Below are 13294 nucleotides of genomic sequence, written 5' to 3'. Positions count from 1 at the left end.
CAGGCTCCCAGCAGAGCAGGGAGCCCGATGCGGGGCTAGATCCCAGAACCGAGCCAAAGGCAGATGCTTAATGGCTGAGCCACCCAGGTGCCCCCCTAGGATCATTCTTATTCAAGGATCTTGGGATGGAGTGGGAGAATTTGTATTTTTAAGATGATCCCAGGTGATCTGATGCACAGCTGAGGAAATCAGGTATGGAGGGTTCTTTCAGCCTTTAGGGGGTCTGGTCTGACTTCCAGATGGTTACAGAAGATGACCCAAGGCTAGGTCTGGGCCCAGCAGACCTCCCCAGCTATCCACCCCGCCCCCCAGTCCTCTTACCAGGTAATACCCCTTCCAAGACACTCCCTCTGAAAACATCCTGGGTGAACTTGGGCTTGTGGTCATTCTGGTCTGTGACAATGATGGAGATGTTCATGGGGTCTTCCACTGAGGCACCGTTCTCTGATACAGCATGGCCAAAGAGCTGTGGGTGCACAGGTGTGGGGTCAGCCCAGCCCCACCCTCCCCACAGGGCCCTGCTTCTTTTTTTTTGGCGGGGGGTGGGGGGGCCTGCTTCTTGTTGGATGCTACAGGCTACTTGCCTCATACTTCGCAATCTTCTCCCGGTCCAGTGGCTTATTCAACAACAACCAGCCTGTTTCCTTCTCTATGGTGAAGACACCCTCGGGGGGACTGTCTGCTCCAGGCCCTGTGATGCTGTAGAAAATCTTGGTGCCTCTGTCCTTATTAGATTTGAGCTGGAAGCAAAAGAAAATAGCTGCTAAGTCTCAACTATCTTAGGACGGCAACAAAGGTGGGGAGGGGTGGAGAGGCCCTCCTTTATCAGAAACTGCTCCGTTACAGAGGCTTCCAGGAGCAAGAAACCTCATCAGCAGGCCCTTGGATGAGGGTTCCTGCACCCACCAATGACTCTGCGGAGAAGATGCAGTCATACCTGATTCAGCCTCTGGGGGAAGGGGCCCTTGCCATTCTCAGAGACAGATATTGGTGGAACCACCCATTCTCTCTTGCGTCTTCGCAAGACACGGTTGGCTGGGGAGATCTTCAATGCTTTCCTTTCCTGCAAGGAGAGAAGACCCCTTAAAGACATGTGAACAGCTGGAAGATACCCAACATCCTCTCACTTGCAGAAATTAAGGGTGAGGAGAGAGAACTAAATGGGTTTATTGCAAAAGACAAATTGAAAATAATCCTAAGTGTTCATTTATAGAGAACCAATTAAATACACGTTATAATACTTCCATCTACTCAAACTGCTATACAGCTCTAAAAATGAGAAAGTGCTGGCATGAAAGATCTTTGATAAATGCTATTAAGTGAAAAAGAACAAGTTATACTAAACTATAATATTGTTTAGTATTTTATTTAACAATTTAACATAGTTAATACGTATCATCTTCTGTGTGAAAGGGTAGGAAAATAAGACCAGGTATTCATAGTGGCTCATATATAAACACAGTATGGGGGGGAGATACAAAAGAAACTAATGACAGGGTTATTTGTGAGAAGGGGACAGGCAGTATATTGACCTATTTTTTAAGTGCAGAAGGAAGGTGCAGACATGTGAATAGTATGCTAGCTTTTGCATAAAAGAAGAAAAAGAGTCTATTTGTGTATCTGTATACACATATAAAATATATAACATACATAATGTATTTAATACAAACAAATTTAGAATATAGAAAGAAATTTTGGTAGGAAAAAAACTGGTCACAGTGGTTATCTGTGTCTTGGACAGGGCATTAGGTAGATGCAGAGAAACAAAGGAAGGTTATTCATTGTGTAACTTTTTAATATTTTTAAATTTTTGAACCATGTGGATATATTAGCTCTTCAAAAAACTAAAAGAAAGAGTGCCTAAGTGCCTCAGGTCTGTCTTCCCAGAGGCTTATGGGATTGGCAGCCCTGTGCTGGAATCGCCTTCCCTCGGGGTTTAGCCAGATGATATGGGAAAGAAGGAAAGGGAGGTGGTAAAGGGAATCCCAGGGGAAAGCCACAGGGCGGATGCTCACAGGGCAGTGTTTGCTCAACAGGCCTGACTCTCTGGCGCCCCTAGTGGGAGTTTGCAAACTGCGGGCAACTGAGGGCCAGCACTGCCTCTTCTCAGGTGGTACATGGTTCATAATGGCCACGGAAACCTCGAACTCCTGGCCAGCAGCAAGTTGGGCATGCATGCAGAACAGTTTTCTTCTGCCTTGTGGTTGCCCGGGGTGTTTTACCTGGACTGTTCTATCACTTGGCACAGTGAAATCACCATCAGTGCTAAGCAGGGCTGTTGACTCTTGCCTGGGGCAGTCCACGCAGATCACTGTGGGGAAGGAAGAAAGAGAATATGAGGAAGGAGGGGGCTTCTGGAAGCTACCCCAGGGGAAGCAACACCTGACAACAGTCCTCTGCATCAAGGACTGTTCCAAGCCGGAAGGAGACCTGGCTTTGGTCTCCATTGTGATAAAATAAATATGAATTGCAGATGGGGCTTCCAACTTTGGTCTCAAGAGGGAGGATCACTTTGTGGTTTGTAAGCTAAGCCCCTTTCTTTGCTCATAACACCAAAGAATCAAGATCATAGGCATTCAGCTCATCAGCCCCAGATGGCTCATGAGACACAGCGTTACCCCAAGGACATAGTTGGAGGCAGGAGATTTTCAGCATTTCGGAAGACTATGAGTCTACCTATGTGTAATATGCATCCGGCTACCTGGTTACCCACACAGATCATTCCAGACAACCTCTAGCTGTTTCAGTTTATCGTGCTCCCTCTGAATCCCCCCTGCTTAGCCACCCTTTAAATAAGCACCCTGAGGTGATAACTACCATTCACCAAGCCAGAGGCCAGGCCCATTTCATCCCTACAACTACCTTAACCACCAAGGTAGGTATTAGCTTCTTTTCAAAGATAAGAAAACTGAGATTCAGAAGCCACATCAGCCTGACTCCAAGGTATTCGCTAGAGAGTGTTCTTACCCACCCTTCCTTGTGGCCAAGCATGAAAAGAGGGCACCTGAGGGCACACCTGGGCCCTTCAGCACCATGCTCTGACCCCTTGGTTCCCTGATGCTGGCCCAGACACTAGTGTGCATCATTAAACTAGGCTGCAGCACGACAAGGCCCACGGAGACAGTGCTGTGCCACAGAAATGTCAGCATAAGGCCCCCCAACTGTGCTTTTCTGAAAACTTGTCCTTTAGTCTCAGATGACGAGAATTGGTTTATTTTTCTCCCTCTGCTGCTGCCACTCCTTTCCTCCTCTCTGATGATGATTGTTTAAAAAAAAAAAAATCCTTCCGGGGCGCCTGGGTGACACAGCGGTTAAGCATCTGCCTTCAGCTCAGGGCGTGATCCCGGCGTTATGGGATCGAGCCCCACATCAGGCTCCTCCGCTATGAGCCTGCTTCTTCCTCTCCCACTCCCCCTGCTTGTGTTCCCTCTCTCACTGGCTGTCTCTCTCTGTCAAATAAATAAAATCTTAAAAAAAAAATTAAAAAAAATTAAAAAAAATTTAAAAAAATCCTTCCTTGGGGCACTGGGCTGGCTCAATTGGTAGAGCATACAACTTCTGATCTTGGGGTTGTGAGTTTGAGCCCCATGTTGGATGTAGAGATTACTTAAAAAAAAAATCCTTCCTCCAAATAAGAAAGAATACAGATTACTTAAAAATAAAATCTTTTAAAAAGTCATCTCTACACCCAATGCGGGGCTCAAACTCACAACCCTAAGACCGAGAGTCACATGCTCTACTAACTGAGCCAGGCAGGCATCCCAACAGATGAGTTTTTTTAACTACAAAAGCAATGTGAACATGACAAAGTATTCAAACAGTATGTGAGTGTAATATTAAAAAGAATTCTTTTTCTTTTTTTAAGTAGTCACCACGCCCAGCACAGAGCCCAGTGCAGGGCTTAAACTCATAACCTACTGAGATCATGACCTGAGCCAAAACCAAGAGTTGGACACTTAACCAAATGAGCCACCCAGGTGCCCCTAAAAAAGAAAAAGAATTCTAAATGATAAATATCCAGAATATAAAAACTCCTAAAACTCAACATTAAAAAACAAAGAACCTTAAAAGACATTTGTCCAAAGAAGATACACAAATGGCCAATAAGCATGAAAAGATGCTCAGAATCATTAGTTATTAGGGAAATGCAAATAAAAACCACAGTGTGATACCACTTCACACCCACTAGAAAAACTATTTTAAAAAGGGGGGGGGTGGAGAATAACAAGTGCTGGCAAGATGGGAAGAATTTGGAATCCTCTGGCATTGGGAATGCGAAATGGTGCAGCTGCCATGTGAAAACTTGGTGGCTCCTCAGAAGGTAAACATAGCACTACGGTATGATCCAGCAGTTCTATTCCCAGGTGTACAGCCCAAAGAACTGAAAGCAGGAACACACACACAGACACCTGCACACTAATTTCCATAGTATCATTTTTTGGTAGTTGAAAGGTGCAAACAACCAGTGTCCATTAGGAGATGAACAGATAAACAAAATCTGGTATACCCATGCAAGAGAACACTATTCCAAAAGTAATACAATTCCGACAAATGCTACAATATGGACATCATACGTGAAATAAGCCAGTCACAAAAGGACAAATGCTGTAGGATTTCACATATACGAGGTACTGAGGATAGTTAAGAGAGCAAGTAGACCAGAGGTTACCAGGGGCTGAAGAGAGGGGCAGATGTGGAGTTACTGTCCAATGGGTACAGAGCTTGTTTGGTATGATGAAAAGGTTTTGGAGATGGACTGTGATGCTGGTTGCACAACACTGTGAATGTGCTTTAACACCATTGAATTATTTACTTTAAAATGGTTAAAATGGTCAACTTTATTTTATGCATATTTTACTTCAATAAGAAAAAACAGCAGAAGTCTGATGTGGGAGTGTAAAATGGAACAGTCATTTTGGAAAACTGTTGGGTAGTATTTACCAAAGCTAAATATACACATTCCCCCAAGACCTAGCAATTCTGCTTTGTGGTAGGGACCCCCCCACACACACACACTCACCCAAAGGCATGTGTTATAATGTTCACAGCAGCACTGTTTCTAATAGTAAAAAACTGGAAACAGCCCAAAGGTCCATCAGGGCGGAATGGACAGAAACACCATGGTATATTTACATAATGAAATGAATCAACCACAAGGACAGATGACCACGTGGATGAATCTTACAAACCTACTGCTGAATAACAGAGGCTAGATGTAGGAGAGGACCTAGGTAAGACCACATCGACATGAGGTTCAAGAAGAGGCACAACTAACCTAGGTGAATGAAGTTAAGACACGGGTCATCTTTGCAGAGAGGGGTCAGTGAATGGAAGGGGGATGAAGGGAGGCTTAAAGGCATACAGAGCTGCCTTCAGCTCTGCAGCCAGAGCCACCTCCCTAGAAGCCAAGAGCTCACAGACAGAGGCAGAATCTGGTGGGGGAGGCTGGAATGTGCCCGTGACAAAGAGAAGATACTTAGAAACCAGGCTGCCCCCTTGACGAGGTCCCCATTGAAGAGTGGTGGGCTGTGACATGCTTGGCCAGTAGGATGGGGAAGAGGGATCTAGGCCTGAGTCAACTCCAGAGGGTCCTGGAGGTAGTGAGACTCCCAGGGTGACCCTGCCCTTTGCCTTCTGCACACAGCTCTAGAGACCCATCTTCTGAGAAATCTGGCTTTCCCGAGGACTAAAAGGACCAAGAATGATATATGGCAAAGGTGAAATCACCTTAATAAAGGGCAACAGTTAAATAATCTATGGAACGCTTACTCCCTGGATTATTTATCCAACTATGCAAAATGATATTTATAGTAAAGTTTTTAAGTTATCTAGGGAAGTTCCTATGCTATGAAGTGAAACAAAGTAAGCAGAATGTAGAAAGGCCTATATAATTTATGCAACTATGAACATTTCAAAAGACTAGAAGAAAATGGACCTTTCCAATGACTGGGGTTACTAGCAACTTCTTTTTTAAAATTTCTTGTCAGATTCTTCTCTAAACATGAACTGCATCGTTCTCCCCACCAAATTCATCTGTTGAAGTCCTAACCCCAAGCACTTCCAAATGTGACTGACTGTATGTGGAGACAGAACGTTTAAAGAGGTGACTAAGTTAAAAATGATGTCATTAGGGTGGGGCCCAAGCCAATGTGATAGTGTCCTTACAAGAGGGAATCTGAACACAGTGACAGAGTGAAGAGAGAAGACAGCCATCTACCCGCTAAGGAGAGAGGCCTCAAACAAAACCAACCCTGCTAATGCCTGACTTTTTGTTGCTTAAGCCCCTGAGTCTGGGTCACTTTGTTACAGCAGCCCTAGCCAACTAATCCAACCTGCACCACTCTCAAGAGTCGGGAGTCCCTCCCCTCCTGAGTTCCTATTAACAGCTGACATTTAAATACTTTCTTATTTAATCCTCACCAAGCACCCTATGAAGAAGATTTAAAGTACATTTTCTAGAATGTGAAAACAGAGGTTAAATGAATTCACTGAAGTTGCATAGCTAGGAAACAGAGGAGCTAGAAGCGTTACCCAGACCTTCATGGCCTGAGTCATTTTCTTAACCACTATGGTTATTCTGTCTCTCTGATACACCCAATAGGTTGGGGTTTCTTTTGTTTTGTTTTGTTTAAATCTCTTCCTTACCTCCCATTACCTGTTCTCCTTCTCCATCTATTGCAATAGCAGAGTTTGACTTTTAGATGCCCAGTGAGACAGTATGATATGTGGAGGAAAGCACTAGACTTCGGGAAAATAACAGTATCACTCTCACAGGGTTGATGTGAAGATTAAATGAGAATATAAGTTAAGGTTTGATGAATAAGAATGCATGTTAGGATCTGCCTTTGATGCAGTTAAGGGACAGAGACCCTGGGAAGCATTAACATTAACTTGCTTGGTGATCCTGGGTAAGGCACTTGAATTCTGTGGGTCCCAGAATCAATTGTTTGCTGAATTTTTATGCCTGAGGCCTGCTTTCCCCTGGTTTAAAAGGAGAGATGCATGCTATTAGAGTTAATTCAAAAGTAGTAGGACCAAACACACTTGCTCCTTAATATAATAAGAAAAGCATAAAGGGAATACCTAAAACTCCTTAGGTGACTCAGCATTTCTTAAAGGTGTGTTAAGGATGCATACAAAGTTCTCTCAACGCCATTAGCTGGAAACAACAATATGCTGAGGCAGAAATTGAACCAACTTATTACGAATTTAGGTTTTTTCATTTGGAAGGTGGAAATTAGACTTCACAGAGCCATCTTGAACATCAATTAAGATAAAACCCCAAACCACAAATCTGTGAACCCCAGAAGCTTATGCAGAGTCTTATAACACACCAGGAAGCTAAGGTTCAGAGGTGAGGATAGCCCAAGGTCACACAGCTAGTGAACGGAAAATGGAGATAGAACCCAGGGTATTCAGATTCTAAAGCCAGTTTCTCAATCTAGAGGTTGATTCAAGAGCTAGCTGAGTGCTTCCTAAGTGCCCAACATTCTTCTAGAAACCGGGGATGATGCATCAGGGAACAAGCGTCTATCCTCAAGTACCTTTATTTTATTTTTAAGGATTATTTATTTATTTGAGAGAGAGAGCATGAATAGGGGGTGGGGAGAGGGAGAAGCAGACTCTCCACCAAGCAGGGAGCCCTGTACGGGGCTCGATCCCAGGACCCTAGGATTATGACCCAAGCCGAGGCAGACACTTAACCAACTGAGCCACGCAGGCGCCCCTCTCAAGTACCTTTAAATTTGTATAGGATATTGCCTCCTGTCCAAAATCACCTTTCTACTAAACTATTCAATGATGCATTGATTGTAATAGCAAAACCCCAGACCATCCCAATGTCCATCAATAAGAGATGAACTTTGTATTATGACACCATCTATACAAAAGAACACTACGCAGCCACACAAACACAAAAGCTAATCATGATGAGGAAGCTCCTCGTATTGATATGGAAAGATTTCTAAGACATACAATTAATTTAAACAAGAGATAAAGATCAACATAGTCTATATTAATATGCTAACATTTGTATTTTTAATTGTGTTTGAAAAATCCTCTGGAAGGTGACCCAAAAAGCTGGGCTTACAGGTGGAAAAACCAGCAGGTAGGGAACAGGGATGAGATTTTTTTTTTTTTTTACTGAATACACTTCTAAATTCTGACCTGCATGAATGCATTAGCTATTCAAATACTGATAAAAAATTAACAGTCCCGGGGCACCCGGGTGGCGCAGTCAGTTAAGTGTCTGGCTCTTGGTTTCAGCTCAGGCGGTGATCTCAGGGTTATGTGATCAAGCCCTGTACGGGGCTACACGCTCCACACCGAGTCTGCTTGAGAGTCTCTTTCCCTGTCCCTCTGCCCCTCCCACTTGTGCGCTCTCTCTCTGAAATCAATCAATCAATCAACCTTTAAAAACAATTAACAGTCCCATTTCCCATTCTCAAAACAGCCTTCTTTCTAAGGGAAGGTCTTTAGCTAGCAGAGGGTTGGGTGGCCAGATAAGTCTGTTAGCTGTTTCCCTTAACAAGACACTATGAGGTCTCCATCCTCTCCTATCAGGTTATCCATTTAGAGGCTAATGGATTGACATGTCCCCTATCAGAAGCCTTAATCCCCCAAACTCTGAAAGTTGCCAGGAACCCAGAAACCCTCTCCCTGTTTTCTACAAAATCTGCCCCACCCCGCAAAATGCACAGGACACTTCAGTGTCCTGTTGCTGGCACATTTCCATTATCCTATGGTTCCAAATATTTATAGTTGGCTATCCACCTACTGCTAGAGAGGACAGTGCCAACAATCAAGGAGAAGTCAACAGTCATGCACTCCAAGTGTACGTGCCTCCCACTCAGGCTGCGTGTTCTTGTTGCATCAGAGGGCCCGGCCCCATCAGCCCTAACCTGCAGTCAGTGGATACAGAGCACAACGCAGGGGCATGAGTCAGGCAGGCAGGAACAAGCCTCAACCCACTCTGCCTGAGACACCTAGCTAAGTGTTTTCTTATCCCATTCCTTAGAAAATAACCTGCAAGGTGAATATTACTGCCCCCATTATGACAACTCAGAAAACAAGAGGCTGCCTGGAACTACAGTGCCTCAGGAAAGAGCTGCAGAGAGGTAAGTCCAGTATATGAGGCCGCATAAGTAGGAAGCAGTAGGACCAGATTTCAAATCCTAAAGGCAGGTAAATGATAAAGAGCATGGGATTTACAGTCTCAAAGACCTGGGCTCAAATCCATATTGTGGGAACATATGGAAGCTGTTTCCTCATCTGAAAATGGAAATACTACTACTTAACTCTCAAGATTATTTGGAGCATTAAATAAGATAATGCTTATATGCTCTGAGCACTATTTCTAGCTCACAGCAAGCCCTCAATAAGAAGCACCTCTAGCCTACTCACAACTAATTTAGGTTTCTGATCCTAACTCTGGGCCTCTCCCTACACCAAAGAGAAACCATCTCTCAAAGTGGGTAAGGGGTTAGTGACAGCCAAATGCTTTACCTGAGGGATGAAGCACCAAAGCAAGAAGGAGATACATAGGACCGAAGAGCCTGATAGGGAGCTGGCTCAGTCTGCATTAGGAGAGGACTGTTTGGTAGGGGTGCTCTATGGTTTACGGGGGGAGGCAGAGGATAGCCACCTTACAGACAAGCAAAACTTCCCTGGGAAACTTGCTGAGGCACCTGTAGGAACATGAGCAATTTCTTCTGTAAGCCATGAGTCACAGAGAGGCTGGCAAATGGTAAGCCCTGGGGCAGATCATTACAACTTCCTCCTAGATGTTTCCTGGCACCACTGGCTTGGATTACTGGTTTCAAAATGAATTGATCTGAAACCAGGTCTCATCACCACTCACCCCCTTCTACCCCACCTAACAGCTAGTGAAGTAAGCCCATTCCTGACTGTAGCCTAGCTCCACAAGGCCACACATCTTGGCCAAGACATGAGAGCATGAATGGGCTTGTGTCAAACTTTTTCCGAGGGCAAGTTGGTGAGCACTGATGAGCACATGGGGCAATAGTTCAGACCTTAAGACTGGAAATGACACCTAAACAGAGTTCTTCCGCATCCACCTGGGACCTTAAAATCATTTAACCACCTTAGACTCAAGAAATTCTGAATCACAAAGCCAATGAACCTGATGGAGAGTTAAGTATTTCTAATATAAATTGATAGCTTTCAGCATTGAGCCTAAGTACACAATTCCTAGAATATTGTTGGGGAAGGGAGTTAGTAACTTGAGGCTGCTTCTAGAGAAATAATAATCAGAGCTCTGTGTATCTGCACTACATAAAAAGACATCCAATGGAACCAGGAGTCCCTGGCTTGTGCTCAAAGCTCCTCTCTAAAGACCCATCCTGCCAAGCCTGGCCTTAGATCCTGAACTGGCACCACTATAAAAGTTGGGTGAGAAGAGTCAAGTCCCTGGGGTACGAGAGCTGTTGAAAAAAAGAAAGCTTTTTAAGTAGACTTATAAGAACTGACGGATACTGGGCTGAGAACACATTCCAGTCCTGCTTTTAAGGTTGGAATTGCCTAGACGCCTCCCCACCGGCAAGGGAACACCCTTGAAGGTCAGGATCTTGTCTTCTCAGCCATGACATGGAGGTGCTATATAGTCTCAATGTCCAACTTTACTCGATGTTCTGAGAAAATAAAACCACCCATCTCTCTGGGAATAAGATGTTCTTCAAGAGATCAGTTTGGCCAACTGGCCTGCTGATCTTTGGGCATTTAAACTAGAAGGGAAGAGTATTATCAGTTTTAAAGTACTGTAGCCAAAAGGAAGCTTGTGGGGGATGGAAGAGAGATAATCAAGTCTGCATTCTGGCTTAGGGATACATCTAGCTCACAAAGCAAACAAATGTGTGCTCATAAGTATCACTGCCTTCTGTTAAGGGGCTGGGATAACAAGTTGCATGGGGTAAGTATACAGAACTGCCTTAAGAGAAGATTCTGGCATTTTCCTGAGTAAAGCTACACTTAGGAAAATAGTTCACTAAAATACCAATTAAAAGAACGAGTGTTGGTGCTGCTATAAACTGTTAGGGGGTGAGGGAGTGTAAATTGGCACCTTCCTGACAATCAAGAAGCCTTAAACAAGCCCTTTGACCCAGGAATTGTGCCAGAAAATCATCCCAGACAGGACAAAACCATAACCGGAAGGATATTCATAACTGTTGCTGAAACTGAAAAAAAAAAAAAAAGTCAGTCACAACAACTTAACTTTCAACAGAATAATTATGTGTGCTACTGTCACTCAATGTCTCATCTACAGCATTAAATATCATAAAGGAAAACCTACAGGGGCACCTGGCTGGCTCAGTCAGAAGAGCATGCAACTCTTGATCTCAGGGTCCTGAGTTGGAGCTCCACGTTGTGTGTAGAGATTACTGAAATGCATAAATAAATACTTTAAAAAAAAAGAAGAAAAAGAAAAAGAGAACCTATCAAGGAAAAACCCTGCTCTGCTGAGGAGGAAAAAAAAAGGCAGGTCACAAAACAGCCATTTATTTATTTATAAAAGTTTATTTATTTTTAGTAATCTTTAATTCCCAACAAGCGGCTGAACTCACAACCCCAAGATCAAGAGTTCCATGCTCTTCTGACTGAGCCAGGCAGGCGACCCACAAAGTAGTCATTTATAGATATAAAATATTAATATTTTTATACTTGTAAAGGAGCAGGGGGAGGGGGTTTGAAAAGACAAAGACAGAAAGGGAACAGGGCTGAGCCTCGGCACCAGGAAGGTGCCCTAGGTTTCCCTAGCACCAGTGATCCCAGAAGAAAAGGAAACCCAAGACGGTGGACAGTGAGCAAGACCTAGGCTAAGGCGCTCAGCTGGATGAGGGAGTGGGCGCGAAGGATGCTGGGCTAGGGGGAGGGGTGGGCTGGGGTATGCGGAGTCCACAAGGCATGCTGGGAAGCCAAGGGTTTCACTAACCCCGCAGGCGGTTGGTGCCTTTCCGGGAGATCAGGCGCTTGAGGCGGCTCCACAGCGGTCCTCAGAGGACCCAGACTCTGTTTTCCAAAAGCTGAGGGTGGAGCTAGTGAACTCACTGCCATGGAGGTGTTCATGATGATTCATCAACACGAGGTCACCATCTTCAGCCCCGCCGAGGAGTTAAGCACTATGGTGGAGCGCTTGGTGGAGGACATTCTCAAGTGGCCGCCGGTGCAGCAGTGGCTTTACACAGACAACCAGCTCCTGGACGACAGCATGACCCTGGCAGAGTGTCGCTATTCCTGCCAGATGGACCCCCTCAAAGCACCGGTCAACTCTGGACCTGGATCTTCCAGCAGAGGGGGCCTACCAGGCTTCAGAGGCCCTCAGCATGGAGCCCTTCTACCCACCGAGGTAGAAGATGAAGCTGGATTGTTAGGGGAGCAGGACTGGAAGGCGAGCGGGAGGGCAGTGAAGCCCTGGAACTCCAGCCCTCCCCCTCAGATTAGACATCAACGAACACTTGGTGAGGGAAATGGCCCTGGCAGATCTACTGAAAATGTTCATTTGAAACAACAGATGTTCTTTATGGATGGTGGGCTTCCATTTTGCTTATCTTCCAGTTTTTCCGTAAATTATATATTTGATTTGCCATCAGAATTATATGTTATGATTCCCTCCCCCCCACCACTAGTAAAGTTATGTAACCCCATGTTATTGAGGAGAAAGCAATTCTTTCTGGGGAATTTCTTTCTGCTTCTCTGTTGAAAACTCTTTTCAAAGAGCTGCATTACTCAGGTTCCTCCTTACCCTTGGGAGCAGGTCCTCCCTTATAATCCTCAGAGAAAAACCCAAGCTGGGCAATACTCCACAGCACCCTGGGAGTTTGGAATAGGGCTGACTCAAAGTTCAGCATGCGGTATGCTGCCTGGCTTACAGATTCCAGGACCATACCAGAACAGAAATCCTAGTGATCACCCTGGGATATCTGGGATAGCAATTAAGGGTCTGGTGGGTAAAAGCATTGGTTCCCAAACATAGCTCAGTGATTCACCTGGAGAACTTTTTTTATCTGTTTATGCAGTATTTACCCCTGGATTTTTTTTTTTTTAAAGATTTATTTGACAGAGAGACAGTGCGAATGAGCGTGCACAAGTAAGGGAAGCGGCAGGCAGAGGGAGAAGGAGAAGCGGGGGAGGGGGAGAGGGAGAAGCAGGCTCCCCATGGAGCAGGGAGCCCAACGTGGGGCTCAATCCCAGGACCCTGGGATCATGACCTGAGCCAAAGGCAGATGCTTAACCAACTGAGCCACCCAGGCACCCTTCCCCCTGGATGTTTTAAAGGTTA

General features: G+C 44.9%; 1 protein-coding gene across 1 annotated transcript in view; it reads right to left on the bottom strand.

Annotated features, from left to right (window-relative positions):
• The window catches only part of CDH3 (cadherin 3), a 44358-nt gene that overhangs the window by 18574 nt on the left and 12490 nt on the right, over nt 1-13294 (bottom strand). The window contains exons 3-6 of the mRNA XM_019803773.2: nt 2223-2311; nt 938-1063; nt 585-740; nt 322-466 (exon numbers count right to left, since the gene is read on the bottom strand). Of these exons, the coding sequence (XP_019659332.1) occupies nt 322-466; nt 585-740; nt 938-1063; nt 2223-2311 (516 nt within the window). The remainder of the gene's footprint in view (nt 1-321; nt 467-584; nt 741-937; nt 1064-2222; nt 2312-13294) is intronic.

The sequence above is a fragment of the Ailuropoda melanoleuca genome, chromosome 12 (assembly GCF_002007445.2).
Source record: "Ailuropoda melanoleuca isolate Jingjing chromosome 12, ASM200744v2, whole genome shotgun sequence".
Classification (NCBI taxonomy): domain Eukaryota; kingdom Metazoa; phylum Chordata; class Mammalia; order Carnivora; family Ursidae; genus Ailuropoda; species Ailuropoda melanoleuca.
The sequence above is the reverse complement of the archived record's forward strand: the minus strand, read 5'-3'. Positions and strand labels throughout refer to the sequence as shown.